A 25,360-nucleotide genomic window follows, 5' to 3' on the forward strand; every position below is an offset into this window, starting at 1 on the left:
CTGCAGAGGAACGTGCTGTTGCAGAGAGGAACCGAGCAGAGGAGGGGCAGGGGACCTGCCCAAACTTGCAGAGGAAATCCATAGCAGAGACTGCTAGCTCTGATATTCCTGCCCTGGCAAGCCAAGAGGCTGCACTCTCGCTCCTATATGCAGAGTACAAGCCTTGTATTTGAGCCTCCAGCTTCTGCGCAGACAGGAGTGACACTGTAAATTAAAACCAAAGAGACTCCTGCAAAGAGACAGATAGAAAGAGAGCAGTGGAAAATGAGAGAGAGAGCTGGCGAAAAACATGAGGGCTGTGAAATCCAGCCTTTGAAGCACCCTTGGGGTAACAGCCAGCCACACTTTACTTTGGGGACCTGTTCTGTCTCTTTAGGATAAAGCAGAGCTGATTTGTACCAAAGCAGGTTGGAATGACGCACTTGAACAGGCACAGTACATACCTCTACATCTCTATAGCTATATACCTCTATATGTGCCTCCATGCCTTGCCTCCTCCTCTGACAAAGCTGATGATCCCGAGGAGCAAGTGGTTTTAGTCCCACGGACATTTATAAAAAGCATCTGTAGACACCGGTGAGGGACCCCACATGCAGACCTGCACTTCAGGACTGCAGGAGTCTCTCTAAATCGAGATGTCCCAAGACAACAGTCAACACTCTGTCCTTTTATAGTTCGGACGCTTTACTTGAAGTCCAGGGGACTCCAAGGAGAGGTAAAAATAACCCCCCGCTCTAAGGAGAGCCTATGGCTGTATCTCCTCAGGCTGCGATAAGACAGAGACTCACACCAAAGATGGTCTGGATGTCAGGAGAGTTAGCGCTGTGCCCTGTGAAACAGAGGAGACAGATGGAGCCAGCTTTCATCCTGAGGAGTTATCAGCAGCGCGCAGCAAGGCAGCGAGATCGGGATGAGGATCACGAGTACGGACTGTGCTCCTTGAAAGGCTCCCTCGGACCCCCAGACCCACGTATGCACACATCGCCATCATCACCATCAGCGTGAGGCCAAAGGCCTTTAGGGAAGGCAGACACTTCACTGTATCATGTTGTTCACACCCGTCACGTTCGGCAAAATGACTCGGGTCAACCTGATAGCGAGCCAGGTATCCATCTCAGGGGGAAAGCACTGCTCCGCGACCCATTTTGTTATTTGTCTCAGGTCAGGGACTGAAGAAAGCTTTGCCTTTCCATGCCAACCTGCTCACACCCTGAAAGCAAACACCTGCAGATTTACTGGAGTGATAACAAACTTGTAAATACGCTTTTCAGAAACGTGGAGAACAACCTGTAAAGAGAGTGGGGAAGCAGGCAGGCCAAGCCCCCCTGCTCTACACGCAACTTTTCAACATAAGCACCACACACGCAGCGTTTATTCTCACATAAAGATGCAGCCCCCTGCTCCCACATGTGCTCTGCAGTGCTCAGTAGCACATCAGGCGGCGCCAGGATCCATCCTTCAGGCAGTTGAGTGCAAGTGTGAAAGGTATTGCAAGGAGCAGGATAGAGCATAGAGTCTGTGTGCATAGGTGTGCATCCATGCGTTGGGGGTGGTGTTATGTGGTGGTTGTATTGCAAGAAGCCCGCAGAGGGGTTTAGAGAAGGAAGGCCTCTGCTAGTTGCAGGTGTCTATTGATAGGTCAGTATTGTTAATAAATTGAAGTTTAGTTGTGCATCTTTATTCCATCCTTTCGGGAAAGGAAGAGAGCGCTCTCTGCACCAGGAGGTGTGGCACCTTCAAACAGACTGACGTTGTAATTGTCAAATCACCCCCCTTGCCCCAGTACCCCAATCTGCCCATTTTACTCCTGGCTATCTTGGCTGCACCTACCTGGGGAGAGCCAGCAGCACACCACCCCTCAGGACTGCTCTGTCAATGACAGGGACAGGACCTGGGCCATGCTGAGCCCCTACAGCGGGAGCAGAGACGAGGGAACCACCAGCCAAAGCCCAGCACCAGGAGCCACGCTGGCACAGGACACAGCAGGCCTCTGGTTATGGCGGGAAGGAGACAGCGGGCCAGCACCGTGACAGATGCTGGGGGCTCCTGACAGCCCCCCCCCCCCCCCCCCCAGCACCCAGGACACCCCAGAACCCCGTTTTTTGGTACAAAGTGCAAGTTTCTACCTTGCATGGGTGCAAAGGCGCTTTGAGGGACGAGCCCCAGGCCCCGCAGGGGGTTTCACCGCACCCCCTCACGCCGGGTGCCAGCGCTGAGGGCCTGAGGCAGCCGCCGCCGCCGCCCTCCCCGCTGTGAGGGACAGAACTGCGCGGCTCCGTATTCCCCGCCTCAGCCGGCCTCTGCGGGCAGCGTGCTGCCCCGGCTGCCGTGCCGGTGCTGACGGGCACGGAGGGGAGGCCGGGGCGGCCGCAGACGCGAGCGGCCCACCACCCTTCAGCTCCCCGGCGCCGCCGCCCGGCCCGCTCCTTCTCGCCCCGCCGCACCGCTCGGCTATCTCCGTCCCCGCTCGGGCAGCTCCGTCAGCCGAGGCGCTTCCGCCTGGCTGACGAGGGGGGCTTTCCCAGCTGTTTTCCGTCGGCGCTCGGCTCTTTCCGCCTGGGGCTTCGGGTATTTCCGGCAGGCGGTTCGGGTGTTTCCGCCGCCAGCTTCGGGCGGACTCGGCGCTTGGCCGGCCTCGTTCCTTCCCTCCCCGCCGCCTGCCCCGGTAACGGTCGCTGGGAGTTTAAATGAGCAGGGGCCGGGCCGGGCCGCGCTGTCGCCGGGACACACACTGAGGCGGGGCCGGGGCCGCCCCGCTCCGGGCTCGGCGAGGAGGAGGCGGAGGCCGGGGAGAGCAGGATGACGGTGCTGCAGGAACCCGTCCAGGTACCGACCCCTGGGCGGCACGGGCTCGGGCTCACCGCTGCGCTCAGGCCCCAAGGCCCGGCCTGGCCTGGCCTGGCGGGGGGAGCCGGACCCTCCGCGTCGCTCGCTGCCCGGGGGAGGCCTCCCCGCCGCTGGGCCCTCTCCTATGGTGGGGGGGCCCCGCTCCGTTCGGGCCGCTCCCGGGGGGGGGGAGGCTGCGGGCCCCGGGCGCCCCCTCCACCGGTGGGAGCGGGCCTGGCCCGCAGGGCGCTCCGGCCGCTCTCCGCCGCCAGCCTGGGCTCCTCCACCCTCCCTGCTGGGAGCCCCTGGGGCTGCTGGGCTTCCTCACTCCTTCGTGCGTCCCCTCCCCATCCCCTGCGCCTCTGGGACGAGCTGCCCTCGCCCTTTCGCCCCTTTCGGGCCCCCGCCCGGGGGCAGCCGGCCTCCCCGCAGGAGGTGTCGGTCTCCCGCTGCACCGCAGCTGAGTCGGCTTCCAGAAAGGGCCCCTTCGGCTCCCCCCCGTAGATCCCCTGGGAGACCTGTTGATACCTCTCTCTCCATCTCGCTTACCTTTTTGCATTTGCTGCTGTTTCATTTTTAAATGCTCACGGTGTGCTCGGCTCTGTACGTGTCATGCAAATGAAGGATGTGCCTTCTTCCCAAGGAGTTAGTACCTTCAGATTGATGGGAGACCGAGGAGAGAAAATAATGTGAATTTTGTTTTTCTACCATGTTTTAGTCTCACTGCAGTTACCCTGATGGGCTTCCTGCTCTTGTTCTCAGTCTTCCCATCCAAAAGGCATGATTGATTCAGAATTAAGAGTTGCCTCTTCTTTCCGCCTTTCCTGTATGCCCATTACTCTAACTATTCTGTAATCTTCATTATCAGGCTTCTTATTCATGTTCCCATTCTTTTTTTGATTTTTAGCTTTTTAACAGGGTGGCGATTTTTCTAGTTGTGCTGGGAACCTCTCGCTGTAAGTGTCTTGGTAGTATATGACTGTGTTCTGTAATGAACATAGTGAAAATTCTTGCTTTTGGCTCTCCTCTCTCCCTTTAATGAAAAGGTGGGAGGGGAAGAAAGACCTCTCCTGTGGAAGACCACCCTGCTGACGTGACCCTGTCTGTGCAAGATGGTGACAGTGATGGCACTCTTGTAGGCCAGGGGTTTGCGTCCTTGATGCCACTATTCTGCTCGCGCACTCTGAGGGCAAGGGTCGATGTGGTGCTGGAAATGCTTTCAGCCACCTGGTCCCTCTTCTGCAGTGGTCGTACTTAAGCCATTGCTGTTACCCTTGGAGCTGGACTGGTATTTTGTACCAGTTGGGTATTCTAGGAAAACATGGGATTACAATAGAGAAGGAAGCAAGAATGCATTGCAGAGTGAATGACAGGAAACAATATTTAACGTTTCCGGTACTGTGCTAATTAGACTAACCAAGTGGAAAATATTTGCTATTCTGAGAGTTCCCTGATAGAAATGTGCAGTCTTGTTTTCATTTTTCAGAAAGGCGAAGACCTCCCTAATGTCATTCTCCATTCTTAAGCTTGTATCGGCTTGGATGTTTTGATGAGGCTTTGCTACGTTGAATATATCTATTTAGATTCTGCCTGCTTTCAAATGCCAAATAATTCCTTTATCGGTGGTGCTAGTGCTGTTAGCTATGTTGCTATTCCTTGCTTACAGCGACACTGGTAAGTTTAGGATTTGTTATTTGTTGTGGCCTTGGTCATATTGTTGCTTTTAATGGTAAGGAAGCCACCAGTGCACCGTCCAAAACGAGGTCAACGTTTGAGTTCTGCCTGCATCTGCTGTGGTAGCGGTAGTCCTCTTGGAGCAGTGCTGTACTACTGCTGTACTACGGGACCTTTCCAAACCACCTCATGCTTGTTTTCTCACTAGCGTAACATGTCCAGTGAGTGGTCTCCATTTTGCAGTAGACATCTGGGTGAAGTCAATGGCATTTCTGAAATCCAGTTTTAGCTGGAGTCTGCGTACTTAGCTCTGTTTTTCTGATTATTTTTTTTAATGATGTGATTGGAAAAGTTGACACTACTTCTCATTTTTGTCATTGCAGAGATTTTTCCTGTCTGTTTGTCTGTTCTCCTGCAGCCTTTCAGATGTCTACAGGGCTTAGCATTCCAGGAAAAAACTGTCATCTTTACAGTTGTGATATGCAAAGCATGATAGATAAATAACGGAATCTGTGTGTCTGTTGCCTTGTAAATGTTGGGGTTTAATTACGTGAAATTAATGTCCCAAAAGGCATCCTGTTCACTGGTTAGATTTTTACTAACTTTTTTAATCCCTTAAGATGAACAAAAGTGCCAGAGTTTACACAGACAACAGACCTCTACTGTACTTCCTGATGTGGTCAATTTAAAACTCTTCAGCTCAAACATAAAGCCTTGTATCCCATGTGCTGAGAAGGAGACTGGATGCCTTCCAAATATTTCTGAAAAACATCTTGGAGACAAAATGAACACTTTCCTTGGAATTTCGCTGTTCAAAGTCATCATCTGCTGTGACCTGCTTGAATGGTGCTTGAACTCCAAGGCTACTGTCATGGCTGAAAACATGCAATACCAGTGTCTGCCTATTTAATGGGCAGAGTTTGCATAACTAGTAAATGCAGCACAGCTTATCACAGAAAACTCTCCTCCCCTCTGTCCACCCTGAAGAAGTCTTAAATCATGATAGAAACTACTTAGCATGTCAATAGGCTATAAAGCTTTGAAAATAATTTCCAAGGCTATGTAACTGTCAGAAGAGAACACCTATCTTTTTAAGAGCTCTTGGGCTTAGATAAGAAGTGACACTTGGACAACGCACAGGATTTTCTGGATAGAAGATGGACCGATCTGAATCTGCTTTTATTTTCTTGCTCTCCTCTCTGAGGATGCTTTGCTGCAGAGCTGTGGCTGGTATGGTAGTTTTGGAATTCCCTGTTCACTTTGCATTTGCAAATTAATGGATATTTAAAATGAGTGACTAGGACCTGGAGGTTTGTCTGGTCTGCAAGCACGCTTAAGTAAAACTTTGAAACACTTCAAGCTTCCCTCCTGTCCACGTTTGTAGCCCTGAGAACAGACGCTGCGACCAAAGTATCTCAACTGCTTTGCACGCTCTTGAGGAGGCTGCTTCTTTGGGTTTCTGTTGACAGGTTCCATGTAAAATTTTGTAACTACCATAGGGAGGAAACTAAAACTGCATTTGGATTGTATTTGTGGTTGTACTGTGTTGTCCTGCTCTGAAGTCTTTTGGGTTTGAATAGTTTTTATTGGATAAATGCCCCCAAAGTTTTTTACTTCCGCTCTTCTGGTGTGGTTTAGCAATTGTCATGTGCCGCTAATGCTGTGTAGATGCATTGAACTTCTGCTAGAACAAACTAAATTACTACTCTGTAAAGAGATTGATGTTCCTGTCCAAAATTTGCTTCCTAAAAGGTGCACAAGAAATCTTTTTTGGTAGTTTGAGACACAGTTGTAGTTTAGACATCTGTTCTCATAGAAAATTGTTACTGCATAGGTATGGCTGATTCCCTGCCACCTTCCTTTCCTCTTCCTGCTCTTTTAGGAGAGTGTGTGCAGCAATCCAGTCTTCAGCATACATCTGTTGAAGGCATGAGTCCAACTTGCACCTTTTGAGTTGCAAAATGACAATTATTACGTAACGGGGATACTACCAGCTGACTTCTTGCTTTCACTGGGACTCTGCTCAGCAACGATTGTTATTTGAGCCAGTGTGTAGTGTAATTCTTATAATGTGGCTGTGGTACAGCCAGAAATCACTTGTGTCCCCTCTTAGCCTTTGGCAAGATTGTTTCTGGCAACTAGCTCCTGTTTGAGAAGTCAAATGACATTGATTTCACCACTCTCACCCCCATACCTTCGTTTTGTAAGCATGCTGCGTTGCATCCCTGTAAAGACAGTATTTTTAACCTGAAGACGGCACAACTTGGATAGATTCATCTAAATGTCACTCGTGACTTAGTAAAGGAAGAGCTGCTTCTGAGAGCAAGAGAAAAAGGAGACCTTTGGCTGCTCTGACTTGGGTATATCTGAAAGATTTTAGCACCCTCCTTCTGTCTCGTACTTTTTGTACCGCGCTGTCTGCCCTGCACAGAACAATGTACAGCCTTGGAGCTTTTCAAGGTAAAAGGGAGTAATCACTTCAGGCAGACTCTGTGGCTGAAGTTATCTGAAGTGTGGCATACAGCCAGAGAGAAATAATAAGGTGTTTATATTATAATAAACTCAGAGAATTAATTTTTAAATACTTTCACACGAGCTTAAAAGTACCTGTTGACTTTTTAAGTATATTGTTGGGACCTACTGATAGAAGAAAATAGTGCCTCTGTAGAGATTTTTGTGTATAATATTCTATATAGTAATTGGAAACTCTGGTGTGTACTGTTCATGAAGACTGTGTAGGCTTCCCGTGAAGAGAACTCGCACATTTTTCACACCCTGTGTTTGTCAAGTTTGTGTTGGAAGAAGTAGCATATGGTACATGTAACTCTATGTGACGTTTGAATTTTTTTTTTAGATTAAATTGGTGCTTGCCTTTCCTACTGGGAATAGCGTTACAGGGCGCTATTTCCTTAGCTCTGGAAGATTTCTTTTAGTGTTGGAGTGTCTGATAGGTATCAGAAGCTAATTCTGTTTGGTTTTGGTTGCTGATGAATATTGGAGAAATACTAGATCACAGTGCCTTGAGTTCGTAAGTTCACATCTTGTTTGGATCAGTAATAACAAAACTACTGCAAAATGGCTGTTTGCTGCTTATGGGAAACTGCTTTGGAACTTGAGCAAGACTGCCAGATGGGAAGGAACTGCAGTCCTGATACCAACCCTGCTAACCTCAGAACACAAACCCTGATAAGCGTGCACACCACCGCTTGTAATAGGTGGGGAGGAAAGGCTGAATAGATCTTAGAAGGAATTATTTTTCCCATCCCACCCCTCTCTTACAGATAACAGAAGGCTTTTAATCTGATGTGAAGAAAATTGGCTGAGTAGTGGTGTGAAACCTGCGTACCTCAGCCCTATTCTTTTGCTGGACAGCTCTTGCTTGTAGTTCAGCTAATGGTGACAGCAGTGCAAGTAATTATGACAGCTACTTTAATGGTGTGCACAGTTTGTACACCTGTATGTACATTTGATTTGCGTTTCACTTGGAGTAGTGCCGTCTTTCGAGTCTGCACAAATATTGACAGTCCCAAACTCTTGAGCTTGGTGTTCATGAAAAAAGAAGGTAGTACCCTTAAGCAGGTAGCTGGTTTTGACCAAGTATGGGTATATGAGCAAAATGCAGAAGTAGGTTGCCTTCATATGTGTCTTTATATATCAATTTATCCATCTCATTTGCATTGCATTCATTCTTGTGTGATACCTCACAATCCTAATTAGTGGCGGTAAAGAGGTGGCTAATGAGCAAAGACCCAAACAAAACACCGCAACAAAAAGCAGTGGATTGCGTTCATTTTGGTTCTTAAGGAAACACTGATAGCTCTTCAAGGAAAATGCTGTATACCTAACATACTTAATCAACAGCAGTCTTAAACTGACAACCTCGGACACTGATGTTATTTCTAGTCCTGTTGGGTTTTGGTTTGGCATGTCTCAAGAGGAGATAGTTTAAATGGGTTTATGCATAATGCCGTTAAAATGGGTTGGGCACCCGAGCTTTTTCCCACTTCCCCTGCCCCTCCTTGGGCACAGCTAAGAGCAAAATGGAATACTCTGGTAACCAGTTGGGGGGGTGTTTTCTTCTTACCTTTACTTAATGCATTATTGTTTGGTGGTAGTTTGCAATAATTCATGCACAGTTATGCACCAGGCTAAAACTCGGTAATGAGTGGAGGTACTCACTGTTGTTTCAGTGCATGTTGGCTGAGGTTTATAGATGGTTGTGTATGGTGACTAGTGAGCACTATTCTTAGGTTGGTTCATGACTTCAGTGCTAAGTTTGGTTTTTTTAAGTTTCCTTACTAATAGTTGAAACAACTAAAACTTGGCCTGCATGTTCATCCTTCTCCATTCTTCTTATGACTCCAGTAAAACAAAATGGAACTTTGCCTTTTGACAGCGAGAGCTAATGAGTTTTGCATTTTTAAAGCTTCTCTCTAAATTTAGATTATTTTCTTGTCTTGCAGGCTGCTATATGGCAAGCACTTAACCACTATGCTTACCGCGATGCCGTGTTCCTTGCAGAAAGATTATATGCAGAAGGTATGTACTTTGCAAATAGAAAGTTGATGCTTTTTTCAATTTTGATTTAGGATTTTTGAGCCTCTGGTCCTGCTTTTGTTTTACTCCTGTTGTTGTGATAATGAAGTTTAACTTTCTGCTTGGGGAAAGCGGAAGAATGCCTCGCAATTAGGTTGGAAAATCAAATCATGTAACAGCAGCAATGTTATTTTACAGTAAAACCTCCCTAAAAAAGATTAAAACTCAGAGTTGTGTGTTTAAGTGCAATATTTACAGTGATCTGTTGTATGGTATCAAATGGGGGAGAGTTTTTTAATAACCTTAAGCATTGCATGTCTTCCAAGGGCGCTTGAGGATAGATGCAGTACACAAATTCTACAAAATGTCTTGATATTGAAAGCTGTCTGCTAATAATGCTGTTCAGATATGTTAATTGGTGTGTTAGCTGAAAGAGATAATCTTGTGATGATGAGGGAAAAGCGTAGTGAAATTGAGACAATGAGAATCGGACCATATGGAATAGGTATCTCCTGTTGAATTCTTGTTAATTGTTACTTCATTGTAATGCTGTCAGATCTAGGATGTCTTGGATACTGAGCAGGCAGCAGTAACACAAATCTGTGCTTTTCATGGGTCCTTTGAAGACCGCTTTTTTTTTTCCTCATGTTCTAGTCCTTCTTCTTCCTTAACCTTTCTTCCATGACCTCAGATAAGCTTTTTGTTCTTCTCTGCTTCTTTCTCCTCGATACTGGTGTTCACCTTTTCTCTGTTTTGAAAGGTATTGTCCCCTAATCACTAACATGAAAAAACCCAACCCTTAAGCGAAAATATAAGCATAATATAATTTCTCATGCTAAACAACTTGAGCTTATAATATGAATTAAACTGTATAACCTGTTTCATGCTCCGTGCTTTGTAACAAAATGTTTTGCTTTCAATGTTTTGCTTGACATGCCCACAATGCATTTCTTAACAATGGAAGCACAAACCTAATTTTTGAGGAATAAAGACTTTTTTTTTTTCCTCATGTCAAGGTTACCCATGAAATCTGGGGTCTTCCATCTGGTGCTTAAATGAGAAGTGTTGTGTAGAATATTATGGAACCTTATAATCTAGGTGTGCATAAAGGAAATAGTGTTTTAGGGGTGACGTATCTCCCCTGAACACAGCACATCTTGAGATGCAAGGAAATGCTAGGTTGAAGGTAATTGCCAAGGATGTAGAAATGAAGAGAATCCACTTTTTGCAGCAGCCAAGAGACAAATATATGACTTGACGCTGACGCTATCTTTGCAGAATAATACTCTGCAACAATACTTCAAACAGCTTTTTTTCAGTGACCGACAGTGCTGAGAGAGAACAGCATGCATGCTGTCACTTGGTTCAAGCAATTAACTGCTAACAAAACATCTGGCTTCTGGTTAAAACAGGTAGTTACACTGCAGAGTAGAAGCTGCTGAACTTGAATACAGTGACTGCACATTGGCAGTAGTGATTTTACCCTGAGAAGAACTTATTTTAAGTCCACCTGCAATTACTGTCCTTGTGGGGACATCTGTGGCCTGGTAGTTTCCCAGAACTCTTGAAGTGTGTTAAATTAGTGGATAAAAGAATTGATTTAGCTTTAATCTTCAAAAAGATCTTCTGGTGTTTTTAGGATAGGGCTAATAAAATGTCCTCTCTTTGGGTCTTCAGTTTCCATTGTCACTGTCTGGGTGATGGCACAAACTTAAAATAGTCAGTTTTCAGTGTAGCAAAGGATTTGAGCAGGTTGCCCAAAGAGGTTTTAGTACAATGCTCATATTGATTTTTCTGAAGAGTTCCACGTGGGTAGATGAACAAACATCAGAATTGTTTCTTTTAATGGTGAATTCCATTTGCATGGTAGTGTGTTCTGAAAAGTATAAAGTAATGTGGGTTTCTTAATTGTTTGGAGATTTAAGTTGCTTGCCTTTATAGACAGCCTTTCTTTGACTTAAAATACATCATTGCATAAGGGTGATTTGAGTGTAACATTTGGGGCAGTACAAAGAATAGAGTAGGACACCATGGCTGTACATAATCTGTGAGTGTATCTGGATATCTCCCTCTCTTTGCTTAAAACCCAGAAAACAGAGTTAAAATGAAGTGATACAGGTATTTCACACAATCATAACTTAATGCTGGAATTAACACCACAGCATGGTAATGCTCACCGTTGCCTCACAAAAGCGCGTTCTCTGACATTTAAAGTTTCCGCTGATAATTTTACAGTAAGGTTTTAAAGTTACTTCAGGAGTTAGCTCTCTATCCTTTATGTTGTAATCACAAGCAAAATCAGCAAGTCTGACCTCAGTCTTAAATCTGGATGCCAAGTCAAGCTCTTCGAATAGAACATTCTCAGTGCGGTACATAATTCATCTCTGCAATGGAAGAAGTGTTGAAGCAGACATCAAATCTAAATACTTCCAGTTTCTGCCATAGAGAAATGTTTCTGTCGTGATTGCTTTTGTTCTCTGTTTAGATATAGATGATTTTTCCTGAAGCTTGACTACTTCCTGCAGAATTTAGAAACTTGTGAGGACTGAGCTTGGGAAGAGGATTTGTAGGAGAGCTTGTCCCTGTCGCTATTTCCTAACATAAAACAAATAAAGTATCTGAATGGTAATGTTAAGCCACGTTCCCAATGAAATAATGAGTTTAGGCAGCAAAAAGGACAAGAGTTAATGTTGGGGTAGAGCTGACTGGCAATTGATTGACTTTAATAGTCATTAAGATGGGAAAATCTGCTCCACTAAGTCATGTGAAGATATAGCATCAAGTGCTTTAGAAAAATAACAGAAGTAAAACTGCAAACAGGAAAAGACCACTTGAAATTAGGATTAAAACTGTTAATTAGGCTACTTAGGCTGAAATAGATCTTCCTTCTGAAAGTTCTTGTACTTCCTAACAGTCATTGTTGTGCCAGTGTTTATGCACTGCTTAAGCTAGTGCAAAGTGTTACTAGCAGGTGTGATAATACTCTGAGCCAAGTCTTGGTGTGGCCAACGAGTTGTTAAAGTAGCTCTGTTCTACTAGGAATGACTGCTTTGCTTAACTTGCTGTTATTTTAACAAGCAGCTGGCTAATCACTTATTTAGATTGGGTAGCCAGAAGGATCAAAGTTCTCTTACAGCAGTAGATGTTAAGAGTTGGTCTGACTATACAAGAAAATGGCGTATGGAAGTTTGTTATATGCCAACAAATAAAGAAATGCACTTCATTCAGTAGTGAATTTCTCTGATGATCAATACTCGTTTTCTTGTATCTTGTTCCTAGCTGGCTTTTACTCCCTGCCCCCAAATTCCTTGCATCAAAATGGTAAACAACCAACTGATGATTCTTTTAAAAATTTTTTTTAATTTTTTAGTACATTCGGAAGAAGCACTGTTTTTACTGGCAACGTGTTACTACCGCTCAGGAAAGGCCTATAAAGCATACAGGCTCCTAAAGGGACACAGCTGTACTACCCCACAATGTAAATACCTGCTTGCAAAATGTTGTGTTGACCTCAGCAAGTAAGTAAATCCTTTATGTTCTGTCCAGGGTTACAAATGCATTTTTTTTTTTTGTTTGGATTTCTCTTTGAAAGCTGTCATATTGTGTAAACTAGTAATTCATTGGTCCTTCAGCTCTAAAGATTATTATAAGTTCAATTCATTTTGCTTTCAGATACGGACCTAATGAACATTAGCCCATATTGCAGAAACCTCTAAAAGGTATTGAATAACTTACAAAGCAGTTGCCAAGCTGTGTAGGGGAGAAAACATGGATTGCGGAGATGACTCAAGGAGACCACTCTGGGAAGTGTTTGTTTTGGTTTTGTGTTCCTCTGATACTTTGCTTATTTCATGAAGTGTTTCCAGTATGAATTTAATGGATAGGGCACTTCCCTCAAACAGTAAGCTTGCTCCTCTTACCCAGTTACTGCTAACGGGTGGGTGAAGGAAAAGATGGCAGACAGAAAACTGTTTTTAAAAACCCACAACAAACCCACCTGGAATCCCCATCCAAGAACACTGTATTCAACATAAAAATTAACCTTGACAGGGACATAGTAGTGTCAAGGTATCTTGCTGGTTTTCTGGAGTCTTAACAGCAAGAGTGTATAATGAAATTGCTCAAGCTACAGGCCCTAATGCCCTGAGAGTTTGTTGATGAGGGTATTTCACTTCTATGTAGACATTTCAGCTCAAACATAGCAAACAATGTCTGGCTGAGGTGCAGAATGGAGAGGATGAGGCACCAAGAAAGGCAAAAACTTCCATTCAAAAAACTTTAAATACTGTGGGGCTTCTTTACAGAAGCTTAAATGTCTCTACAAAACAGCTTGTGGTTATGTGTTGTGGCTCTTTTGGCTTGGTTTTTTTGAGTGGCCCTCTTTCAATGACCAAAAAAAGAAGTTTAACTTCTTTAGAATAGGTAACGTTATGTTTGGGGTTTCACACCGTATGATGCGATTGTTTTGCAGGATTTGTGATCCTGCTCACAACATGTGACCAAAATGCAGGTCTCTCCAGAGGTGGTGGGGGAAGCTCCTTAGTCTTTGATACTCTCTTTAGTAGGCAAGTCCTTTGACATCTTTAGAGTAGCAAGGATGTCTTGACTTGTGTTTCTTTTGACACTCTTTTAACGCTTTTGGAGCTATTAGGATACAGGTTTCTTTGCATCTTCCATTGAAAGGGAAATCATGTTAATGCTCTACTTGGAAAGGTCCCAATGGAATAAATTTGAAGCTGATCGTTCCCTCCCTTGCTTTTACAAAGTCTGGTGTGTGCATATAGTACATCAGCTTCTGAACTGATTTCAGTTAGATAGGTGGGATTTCTTAAACGTATTCTAAAGCATTTGTTAAATTTAACTGTCATTGCTGTTACAGTTTTATGAGCTCATTTATACAGATGTACCTTATTTTCTTGTGGGAATGGTCTATACTGATAGAAACATCTACCTACAAGTATAATTTCAAGTGGAGGCAAGAAGAGATGATTTGTTTGTGCAGGTGTCAGTCTCAAATGCCAGAAAAATGCCTCCCATCCCCAGAAGTTGTATAAAGTCATTTTCAAGCCTAATAGTGAGTGGCCTATTCCATGTGAGCGGCACTACTCGCTGCAGGTGTAGTAGATGCAAACTGAGCCTTTGTAGTCCTTTTGAGCCCCTCCTGCAAGAAAGCAAGGCATTAAAATCCAAAGTCTGTGCCATATCCCGGTATTGGATCTTAACTGAGTGCGTGGAGCCTTACAGATTGTATTTCTTAGTTGGGAAACAAAGCCAAACTAAGCGTTGTCTTAGCTTGTTACTAGGTAAAGTACCTTCAAAAATGAAGTGTCTGGAAGACTTTCTTGTCCTCCGTTTAGTATTCTACCTAAGATTAGTCACTTCTGGAAAAGTCATGTTGTGTTATGTGTCTTGGTTTTGGAGTGGTGTAGGGTTTTGGTTTTCTTCCCTCCCAGTAGAGATGTTCGGCTTCAGAGTACTGCATACATCCCTGTTGCTAGAAGAATCCATCAATTATTTAAAATTCGTTTGCAGGAAGTAGTTTGTACGTGGTTTGAAACTTGTGAACACTGACATTGGATTTCTGTTTTTGTTTGCAGCAGGGTGAAAACACTGGACTACCAATACTGTGAGCCTTGTAACCCCTTTAAACCTCTTGTTTTTTAAAAAGGCTTGCAGAAGGAGAGCAGATCTTATCTGGTGGAGTGTTGAATAAACAGAAAAGCCATGATGACATTGTTATGGAGTTTGGTGACTCTGCATGCTTTACACTCTCCTTACTGGGACATGTCTACTGGTAATGCTGCTTTTCTTTGTTGTGTCCAATAAAGCTTGGGGTTTTTTATTTGACCAAGCCCAATTTTAGTCAAATATATTTTTAGTCACCCCAGGGTACACTTGTCTCTGGGTTATATGGCCTGCGCAATTTTGGAGTATGACAGATGCAGGTAGATAGTTGCGGAAGCCATCTAACTTGGGAGTGCAAGAATGGTTTGTCTTTCACCCAGAGCTTCTGACTGACTGAAGACACAAATTCCTCTTTTCCAGGTGGTTAAGCATGCAATCCAAGAGTCTTTTTTTTTTTTTTTTATACCTTTGCATTTGTTCTGTATTCTTCCCTAAGAGAAACTCTCAAGGCCATTTTCTCAGTGTTGCCATTTTGATTTTTCTGTATCTATTTTACAAATGTATAGCTATAACCTTCAAATGAAAGTTTTGGGGACTGCCAATCAGAATAACTTTACAAATTTAAGTGTTTTGGTTTTGCCTAGATACAAGAAAGGTTTCAGTAAATGTGAACAGATTGAATAGGAATAGTGGGGTTCTTGGATTCTTCCCTAGTATACCTGTTCTCAAAAAAATTTATTTCAGAAGAAGCTATCTTTGTAGGCAGATATTTAGGTGTTCAATTTAGCCCCCAATTTATATGCAAAAATGTTATCCATAGATATTTAAAATGGCTGGAAGGCTAGCAATCAGGTTGCTGTTTGCAAAAAAGAAAAAAGCTGTTGCAAAGTACAGCATCTTTCTCAAGTGAAAATTCTCAAGCTATACTAGTGCTTATGTAACTTTTTTGAGGACTGTGTCTAAGTAACTTTCATCTGTGTCTAAATATGTCAAATAACTTCAAAAGAACTCAATGTTACTATGTGGCTTGAAAAATGAGGAATGTTGCTGTGACTCTCAACATGTTTTTGTTTTTCCAACTCCTCTTCTGGAAAGCTATCTTGAACAAAAGTGCTGTTCTTAAGTTTCCCTATAAACTGTTACATTCTTTTTGCAGCAAGACAGACCGGCTTGCCAAAGGATCAGAATGTTACCAAAAGAGCCTTAGTTTAAATCCTTTCCTCTGGTCTCCTTTTGAATCGCTATGTGAAATAGGTAAGTCTGCAGAACTGTTTTACTAGTGAAGATGTTTTCTACGTTTCTGGTTATGTCAAGCTTTCTGATTTGCCGTCACCATGTGGCAAGGTTTATTTTACTCCTTGTCCAGAACTAGTAAGGAAAATGCCAGCAGAATTCTTTGGGAGTGGTTTTGTGAGCAATAATGCATTTAAAATACTTTGCTAGTGTTTAAAGCTTTTGGTTTGTTTTCTTCCACTTTCACTACTTATACGTTTTTGGATTTAACGATACCATATGTTTTCCAACCTACAGTTAGTAGACCCTTAGGAACTATGCTTCTGAGAATAACTTTAAAAAGCAAGTCTATTTTTTAATAAAACTGATTGTCTAGGGTTTTGTAGTGGAAGAACACTTGTGATTTAGTGTAAGGGGTTTTAAAACAGTGAGATAAGAATGCACCCCTTCTAAAATACTTTGTCCCCTGTCCACCTTGTTTCAGACTGAATATTCAGCATGTAAACTCAGGAATAACTCCGTTTAAATCTCCTTCCAATCTTACAGGTGAAAAACCAGACCCTGACCAAACATTTAAATTAACATCTTTACAGAACTTCAGCAGCTGTCTGCCTAACACTTGCACAACATTGGTATCTAATCACAACATATCCCATAGACAGCCTGAGACTGTCCTTATGGAAACGCCGCAAGACACAATTGTGAGTTTTGCTAAAATCGTTGTATTTAAAGCAGTCTTTCCAGTATTTAACTGAAAAATGCTACTTGGAAGCTACACTGTGTGAGTATCTAACAGCTGCCTTCCATTTTTCAGGAGTTGAACAGAATCAACCTAGAATCCTCCAATTCAAAATATTCCTCCTTGAACACGGATTCTTCTATGTCTTACATTGACTCGGCTGTAATTTCACCAGATGCTGTCCCTCTTGGGTCAGGAACTGCCATATTGTCTAAACAGGCTCAAAATAAACCAAAAACGGGGCGGAGTTTACTGGGGGGACCTGCGGCTTTGAGCCCACTAACTCCAAGGTAAGTCCTTGAGAGAGACGATTTCTGTCTACAGCTGTGCTGTTGATAATGTTTGTGATTTGAAACAGGGAGGATGTCTGGTGCTGCACAACATACTCAAACACGCATGGTGGTAGCATATTATGAACAATGCTGCAGAAGCAAAAGCTAAACAACTTCAGTAACTGCTCTTGGTCCTAGTGTTCATCTCTTCTGGCTTTTAAACAAGCAGTTGGTGTTTTTGATTAGAAGAGAGGAACTGTTGATTCAGTATATTGCTTATTGTGGTGTTCACACTGGAAAAGTCTTTAAAGGAGTATGTGTCTGCTCTGAAATAAACTCTTAAGAGCATTCCTTGAAGATTAGCTCTCTCCTAAACAGCATGTAAATATATGCTCTGTCCTATATGCCATCTTATTTAAACAGCATTATGTTACAAGCCGTTAATACTTGGATGGTCTGTGTCTATTAGTTATTATGCAGGCAGGCAAAGAAAGTTCTGTATTTTTCGATTTCAGGAATAAGAATATTTTCTATTAAAGTGTCTCTTATAGATAAGGATAGTAAGATATTAGAGGGTTAACATAAATCGATGAAGTAGTTCTGAAATAACGTTGATCATCTGGATCTCGGTTTTAACCAGAGAGTCAGGCCAGCTCTCGTGGTCTAACATTCAGACATTGACCCTTCCTCTTCATTTTGTTCTCAGCTTTGGAATTTTGCCACTAGAAACCCCAAGCCCTGGAGATGGATCGTATTTACAAAACTACACAAACTCTTCTTCTGTAATTGATGTGCCATCCACAGGAGCACCTTCAAAGAAGGTATCTTGCATTCTGGAGTATGATTGCTGTTCTAGGAGTTTGCCATTGCAGTGTACTTTAAAGAAGAATCCATAATGCAGATTAAAAAAAACCATTGCACGTGAGCTGAATTGTGCTGACAGTGGGGAGAACCCAACTTATCCACTGTTCACAAAATTTGTTTTGAAAAACAATTTGTCTGAGTGTGGAACTGATTGAAGCCTCCTTTAGCTGTGAAAATGGTTTGGGTTAATTAAGTCAGAATTAAATTTATGTATAATTTGTCTACGGGGGGGGGCACCAGAAAAAACCACCACCAAAAAAACCCCCACAAAAAACCCAAAACAAAAAAAAAACCCAGAAAACAAAACCACACACCAAAAAAAAAACCCACCACACACACAAAAAAACCACAAAAAACCCAAAACACCACCAAACAAAAAACAAAACCAAGACTGCTCTTACTAAAAATTATTTAATGTAGCAAAATAAAATGTTGTTCACCAGCTTATGTATATTTATAGGCTAGTGAGGTTGGGGGTGCAGGGAGCAGTTTATTTTTAATTTGGCTGCAACTGGTCAGGTATTTCCCTGACAAAACTTTTTAGACTTTTCTGAAGTGTTAGTTAAAATCAAATTCATTGTAGAATAGTCTGTTACATTGAAACAACTGTTTCTAAACCTCAATAGTTTTTTATTTTGAAAATCTTCTTTTCAGCTAAGCAAATGAGGCAGTAAGAAAAAATACACCATATTGCAAGTAAAGATGTCTGCGTTGTGAATATTTTCAGCTTACTGTGTCACTTCCTTTTGGCTAGCAGAACAGACTTTTGTTTTATCAACTTTTATAATGATAAGCAATAGTCTTTTATGTCTAATTAAAACAAGCCCTTTTTTCCCCACCCGAGATGCCCAGGCATGCGCAGACTGCCTCACTGGGGTTGCTAGAGACAACCTGAGGAAGGTGCTGTATCTTCTGTCCACCTGCCATCAGAGAGGAATCTACAAACACTGATGATTCTAAACAATGAAGGATTCGTAACTTTTCAGTGTGCAAGGTGGAGTCTGAAGACAGTCCAAACTTGGAGTTTTCACTTTAAGTTTTTTAATTAATGTATTTTCAGGGATGACTTCAAATAATCCGAGAAGCCTCAAGCGAGCTGAAGCTACTGCTTTCTTGCAAGCAGTTCTTGAATTCTGGTTTACAGACCAGAGTAATCAAAATAGTGCTCTTGGTCTGTGGAGGGCTGACTGATAGTAATAGAATGATGCTGTTTCACTCGGCTAAGTCTTGTGTAGAGGAAACTAAAAATTGTCTTTTTTTACTCCATAAGAAACTGCCATAGTTGCCATAGTGATAGATGAGAGGTGGAATGTTGGTGACAGTTGAAGAACCATTTGTTCCTTTCTAAAAACAAAAAACCTGAGGATTTTTCCCTGGTATTTTTAGTAAATCTAGAAGTTGCATGAGGGATGCTAGTGTTTTATAGGTGGCCAATTCTTTAAAGTGAAAACTCAGTGCAGGTAGTAGTGTTGAATTCCTCAAAAAGTAGAACCTGAATTTCCACGTTTGCTCTGGACAAATCAGTTGGTGCTCATCTTGCTGTGTCGTTCTGTATGTGAAAGTTGGGAGCTGTTAAAAACTGTGTTTGTTTTCTCTCATTGGCCCAATACTTAAAAGAAAAAAGTATCTGCTTACTGGCTTTTATTTCCTTTGGATGGTCTTCTGAAGCCTGTGACTGGGAACTCTGGAATCTCATTGCACGAGCCATTATGGTGTCCTGTCTCTAGACACCTCATTACTGCAACACTTTCTATCAGTTCTTAGTCCTGCCTTTTTTTTTTTTTTTTGGCCTTTATTCTATTGGGGCTGGACTGTGCTAAAACAGTCTGCTAGAAGTATGCTTTGTATGGCTGATCCAATACCCATCCTGTAGCTGCTCAAGACCAACCAGTTTTCCACAGTACAGTTGAAAACACTGGCTTCTGGTGGATTGTGCGTATGTAGGAAGGTAAATTTTCATGAGTCTGAAAAATTGAAATAGTTAGCAAAGTGCAGCTCTTCAGTGTAGTACTCATCTGCATTTAATCTCACGTGTGTACAACATGATAGATGAAAAGCTGTGGAGAATCAAGCCATATTTGCTGCTTTTTTGTTGCTTTGCTAGGTATGGCGCAACAGCACCGAGGTGTAAATTTCACTAATCCATGCATATGCTTTCTGCCAAGATGCATCTGTGCTGCCACCTAAACACAAATATTTAATACATTTTAATAAACAGCTTAGAATTCTGATGCATGCTTTGTCCAATGCAAATAATTACTCGGCCAGTTTCACTTCTGCTCTTCAAATTACCGAGTTAGAAAAGGTTTAGTGTAGCTGTGGCTAGAATGTGCATGACTCTAACAGAGGCAGTTTCCTAGGAAACACTTACGTAAATGAATGAAACATTAGGATGAATCCAAAGGCCTTCCTATCTGAGTGGGCAAGCATGCTTGCTGGCCGCCTAAACTGTCCTCTGATAACAAAGAAAACTGAGAAGGGAAGGACAGAACATTAGAAGTCGGATAATGCATAAACTGGTGTTGCTTGTGCTGTCGTTGATCCCACTTGCTGATTTCTGGTGTCTTAAAGAACATCTCTTCCAAACAGCCATCACCGAGTTGAATGTTAGTGTCCCTGGAGTGGACAGAAAGATAGGGTTTAAGCTTCTTTAAAAGGCGGGGAGGGGAGGACCTGTTCTGAATCCTTTGTAGGAAGTCTACGCATCAGACAATGAATTTTTATCTGAACTTGTTCCTTAGGTCTCAGATTCACAGTCAAGTTATCACAGCTCTAAGTTCCCACACCTCAGCTGTGCCAGGGTAGGCATCAAAGCGCACATTTTAGCTCTCTGAAGATGTGCGGAGATATAAGACAATGTTTTGCTGCTAAGTCATATTACATGCTTGTAACCTGTGGCAAATAAAAGGTACAAAAAACGTGCATGTGCACAAAAGCGTTGCTCAACTGGCATGCAGTAACTTGCTGCTCCGTGTTAACTTGGCTGTAGGTATCTGTCTGTTAACTTTCTGTGCTGCGTAATGCAGGTCCCTTTTTGATGAAGCACTTTAATCCTGTATCTGCTCCAAAGGCTCATGCAGTAATGGTTTAATTTGTGAAATACCGATTTATGCTATGAACAGATATGCTAAGCAGGGGAGCAGCAGGCTCAGATGTTGTACAGTGAGCACCTCAACGAGATGTTACCGGTGAATGGCTTCTGGATGTGATTGTAATATGATAATTCAAAAATCTTTTTCTTTCTGTGGTTGGTTTTTTGTACAACTTTCTGTGGAGAAAGAACTTTAAATATGACATCTTTTATTCTTGCACAAACATCTTAACATAGTTTCTTGCCACTAGATGGAGATTTTATGTCTTTCAAATAATATGCATGAAGTTGGTAAACTCAGTGTTATTGGCATTTTGACAGGTAGAAAGAGAAATGCTTTTGAGGGGTGCTCCTTGGAGGGGGACCCTCACCCTTTATTGAAAGAATCTATATTTATCCTATATTTACCCTCCTTTTGCAGTGTTTGATAGGCAGAATGGATTTGGTTTGATATAGCAGAGATTGAGCCTTCTTAGTGACATAATAACAAACCTGTAGAAACTTTGTGTTATGCAGACTGTCAGCAGGATAAGCCAAGCTGGAACAAAATCTGTCTTCTCACAGAGCGGAAATAGCCGGGAAGTCACTCCAATTCTTGTTGCACAAACACAGAGCTCTGGCCCACAGACAAGGTAGGGGGGAAAAAAAAAAACATCTTGGTATTACGTTTTGCATCTCCTTTCTTGAAGGAATTTGGTGCGAATTTGGTGCTTTATTTGCCCAACCAGTGTGCGTGTTCCTGCAGAATTCCTCTTTGCGTGAGGACGAAGTGTATTTTTTGTTAGGTAAAATAACTTCAGTGGATAAGTAGGAAGCTTGTGCGTGGTGGTTGGTCTGTTTGTTTTAAATCTCCTTTGCAGTTAGACCATTTCATCAATAAATGAAAAAGTAGCTGGAAGGAAATTCTGCTCATGTTCTTGATATGCAACAGGTAGATTTATTTTTTTCATCCCTTGAAATGAGAATATCTGTGCTATAGTACTTGAGCATTTTTGTTTAAAACGAAGATAAAAGCTGTTTTTATTAAAAATGGAGTAAAGAACTTCTGTTTTTAATGTGCTGTTTGTTTTCAGTACAACACCTCAGGTATTGAGCCCAACAATTGCTGCTCCACCAAATGCACTGCCTCGAAGAAGCTCTCGCCTATTTACTAGCGATAGCTCTACAACAAAGGTAACAAACTTCATGTGTTTTGCAAACTTGTGGGACACCACACTTTGGGAACACCAAAGCGCAAATACTCATGGACTGTAGTTAGGCGATGTGAATGTTTGCTGTTTAAAAATGAACTACTAAACATATTCAATGAAGTCACTGAGTGTCTGCATACTTAACTTTAAAAGTCAAACGACTGGGCATCATTGTTAAGGCTGCAAAGAGGCATAAATATAATTTTGCACAATTCACTTCCATGTTTAGTTGCCTGAATTTAGAAGACTTTTATGTATGTAACTCTTACTCTCTTACTTGCAGGAAAATAGCAAAAAACTAAAAATGAAGTTTCCACCTAAGATTCCAAACAGAAAAACAAAAAGTAAAACAAATAAGGGAGGAATAACTCAACCAAACTTAAATGACAGTTTGGAAATTACCAAACTGGACTCTTCCATCATTTCAGAAGGGAAGATTTCCACTGTTGCGCCACAGATCCAGGCTTTTACGCTACAGAAGGCAGCAGCAGGTCTGTTTGAATGCTATTGGACTGTAGTAGAGTAAAACTTCATATATCTATATTTTAAGGTTGAATGAAAAAAAAGGTTTGCTCCAGTGTTTCTTTCTTTCTTGTTTCAGTTAGCCTGCAGCTATCACCTTTGTATAAAGACATTGAATTCAGTATCTTCTAGTTAACTTACAAAGAACATGTGAAGAAGTAGTCAAAAGTGGCTAGTTGCAAGCAGATATATCGTGCAGGCTCTGGTTCTTATTAATGATTAAAATATTTTCAGGCAAGATCCTTGGAAACCGATTCAAAGGAGCTACGAGTAACCCAGTCATCTTCCCTCAAAACTGGGTTTGTGCAGTCTGTTCTCCCTTCATATTTCCCATTTGTTTAAAAATAAGTCTTTATTCAGATTGTCAGAGAATCCTAGACAAACTGCTGAATTCATCTCTTTTTTTTTGGCTCGACAATGTTTCCAGGCAGCAAGGAGATGTATCCATGGATACCAGACATGTGGAAACTGTGTTCAGACCTAACAAAATGTTTGAATAGCTGCTGTAAATGCAAAACTCCAGTTGCCCCGAACTTCAGAGTTTCTCTGTTCCTGAGCATTCTGTTGCTGGCTTAAGAAGTTGTTACTATCTGACTTCCATTACAAAGGTTGATGTTTAGAATATTTTGCCTAAGTTAAGAGTGCATATGCCTGTGTTTGGGAACTCCTGAAAGATTTTTCATAAGGAAATTCAGGAGCAGTGCCTGCCAAGGAAGAGCTTATGGGATTAGCAGTTCCAAGTAAATAAGTCTCAGCTGTCGTCTTTTCCACTTTTATTTATTGTATTTTTCTCCTAGAAGGTTTGATGAGCCTTCTTCGTGACATGGGGAAAGGTTATTTAGCCTTGTGTTCATACAACTGCAAAGAAGCGATAAATATTTTAAGCCATTTACCGTCCCACCACTACAACACTGGCTGGGTGCTGTGCCAAATTGGGAGAGCTTACTTTGAACTTGCAGAATATATGCAGGTAGGAACTGTGTGGGTTGGTTCTTACTCTTTTTTCACTTTTGTTTTGCATAGCTTTGCACAAAACCTGCAGACTTTCTGCAAAAGCTATGGGAAGTTTACACTTGAGATAATTGTATAAATGTAAGAGTTATACCTGGAATGGATTTAGATCTTGAATCTGCATCAGTAGTCATTGAGCTTTCCTGAAGAGGCTGTTACACTTTAGATTTCTCTTAATGTTATTTCCTCTTGCATCCAACCATTGGGGTCTCCTCCTTGCCTCTCCCCGTCTTCACCCGCAGCTGTGCTGATGTAATTGTTTGTACTGCAATGTTGTAAATTAGGTCACTGAAACCATTTGAGTTCTAAAACCAAAAACTTCTCTCGCCCTTTTTAGTTAATGCAGACCACATCAATGACGTAGTTTCCTTTGCAGCCTTAGAAATGACAGCATTGGCACAGCTGAGGTGATGTCAAACCGCTTCAGAAACAGAAGTGAACAGTTAAGGGTAATCCAGCAGTTTAACTCTCCTTGTCACTGTTGTCCTGATAGCTGATGTGCCCATTTCCTCAGAAGTTTTTAAAACACTTTTTGACAGTTTGTGTGCAGGAGACAAATGCAGTAGGTTTCAGAAGCGGTTTTTAAACTGTACACAGTCTGATTAGAGATGGAGCACACTGTGCTGCTTAATAGTTTATTTTGAAAACTGAGGCTACAGACCCTAACGGTTTCCTAAAGCTAGGCTTCTTCCCTTGTTGCTGCTTTGAGTGTTGTAACCTGGAACTTAAGTTTATGGAATAGATATCTATGTCAGAAAGACTTCATTAGTCAACCATTGATAAGAAGCATAGCTGTCTCAAATGAAAGTAAAGCACATATATGTGTTGTCACGTGCTTATGCATGCCCCCCATCCCTGCGTCAGCGATTGTCGTGTTGCCTTTTGCCTTGTAATTACTGTGTCTGGAGTGGTGTAGCAGTATGAATGTGATACCTGTCATCTGTTAGAATGGCTAGTGATCGTAACTGGCCCGTAAAAGTATGCTACACTGCTGATTTGGTGGGTAACTTTTTTGCTTTGCTTGCGCACTGTGATAGAAACAGTAACGTAATCTGAGTCAGCAGTAGGGAGGGCGGGCTGCATTTCTGCTGGCGTAACTATATTGGGGTAGAGTCGCTTCCCTTGCTTGAAGGGGAAGTTCCAGGACTTGTAGCTCTGCGTAGTACACTTAGAAAGCAAAGAGCGTGCTCAGTCTGGACATACGAGGCTTCTAACCTTGACCTATGTGCTCTGCTTTGGTGGGTGGAATTTTAACTTTAATTTCTGTTCTTAGGCTGAGAGAGTATTTTCGGAAGTAAGGAGGATTGAAAACTACAGAGTAGAAGGCATGGAGATCTATTCGACTACGCTGTGGCATCTGCAGAAAGATGTTGCTCTTTCAGTTCTTTCAAAGGATTTGACGGATATGGATAAAAACTCACCGGAGGTATGAAATGCCGTGGTCTTGAATGAGAAGAGAGTAACTGTATGTGGCAAAATCAATGATTCAGAACGAAGCTCTCAGCTCTAATCTAGTTCAAGTGTATTCTCCTGTGAGAACTGCATGGCAACACTGGAGAGGGAGGTGGCAGGATTGTCTGTTGAACTGATGATGCCTGAAATGGCTTCTTAGAATTAGAATATCAGCTTACATGGAACAGGTTGAAACCTTTTATCTGTTAATGGTTATTTAAATTTGCATTGGCACCATTCATTCAGGAAGATCATGGGTCAGTCACTCCTGCTGCTGCCAGTATGCAAAGACAAGCAATATCTTTTTCCCGTACCACCTTTTAAT

At 42.3% G+C, this 25,360-nt stretch overlaps 1 protein-coding gene across 8 annotated transcripts in view; it reads left to right on the plus strand.

Annotated features, from left to right (window-relative positions):
- Window positions 1-2,723: 2,723 nt before the first annotated feature.
- CDC27 (cell division cycle 27) overlaps window positions 2,724-25,360 on the plus strand; it is a 34,781-nt gene continuing 12,144 nt past the window's right edge. For 2 of the 8 annotated variants that reach the window (XM_050911743.1, XM_050911747.1), the window contains exons 1-13: window positions 2,724-2,826; window positions 8,964-9,039; window positions 12,407-12,554; window positions 14,705-14,830; window positions 15,818-15,915; window positions 16,441-16,595; window positions 16,709-16,923; window positions 17,612-17,726; window positions 21,359-21,492; window positions 21,934-22,033; window positions 22,334-22,541; window positions 23,370-23,542; window positions 24,857-25,009. In XM_050911743.1, coding sequence (XP_050767700.1) covers window positions 2,800-2,826; window positions 8,964-9,039; window positions 12,407-12,554; window positions 14,705-14,830; window positions 15,818-15,915; window positions 16,441-16,595; window positions 16,709-16,923; window positions 17,612-17,726; window positions 21,359-21,492; window positions 21,934-22,033; window positions 22,334-22,541; window positions 23,370-23,542; window positions 24,857-25,009 — 1,728 coding nt within the window. In that variant the 5' untranslated portion in view covers window positions 2,724-2,799. The remainder of the gene's footprint in view (window positions 2,827-8,963; window positions 9,040-12,406; window positions 12,555-14,704; window positions 14,831-15,817; window positions 15,916-16,440; window positions 16,596-16,708; window positions 16,924-17,611; window positions 17,727-21,358; window positions 21,493-21,933; window positions 22,034-22,333; window positions 22,542-23,369; window positions 23,543-24,856; window positions 25,010-25,360) is intronic. The other 6 variants (XM_050911744.1, XM_050911748.1, XM_050911745.1 and 3 more) reach the window with 3 other exon arrangements.

The sequence above is a fragment of the Gymnogyps californianus genome, chromosome 28 (genome assembly GCF_018139145.2).
Source record: "Gymnogyps californianus isolate 813 chromosome 28, ASM1813914v2, whole genome shotgun sequence".
Lineage (NCBI taxonomy): Eukaryota > Metazoa > Chordata > Aves > Accipitriformes > Cathartidae > Gymnogyps > Gymnogyps californianus.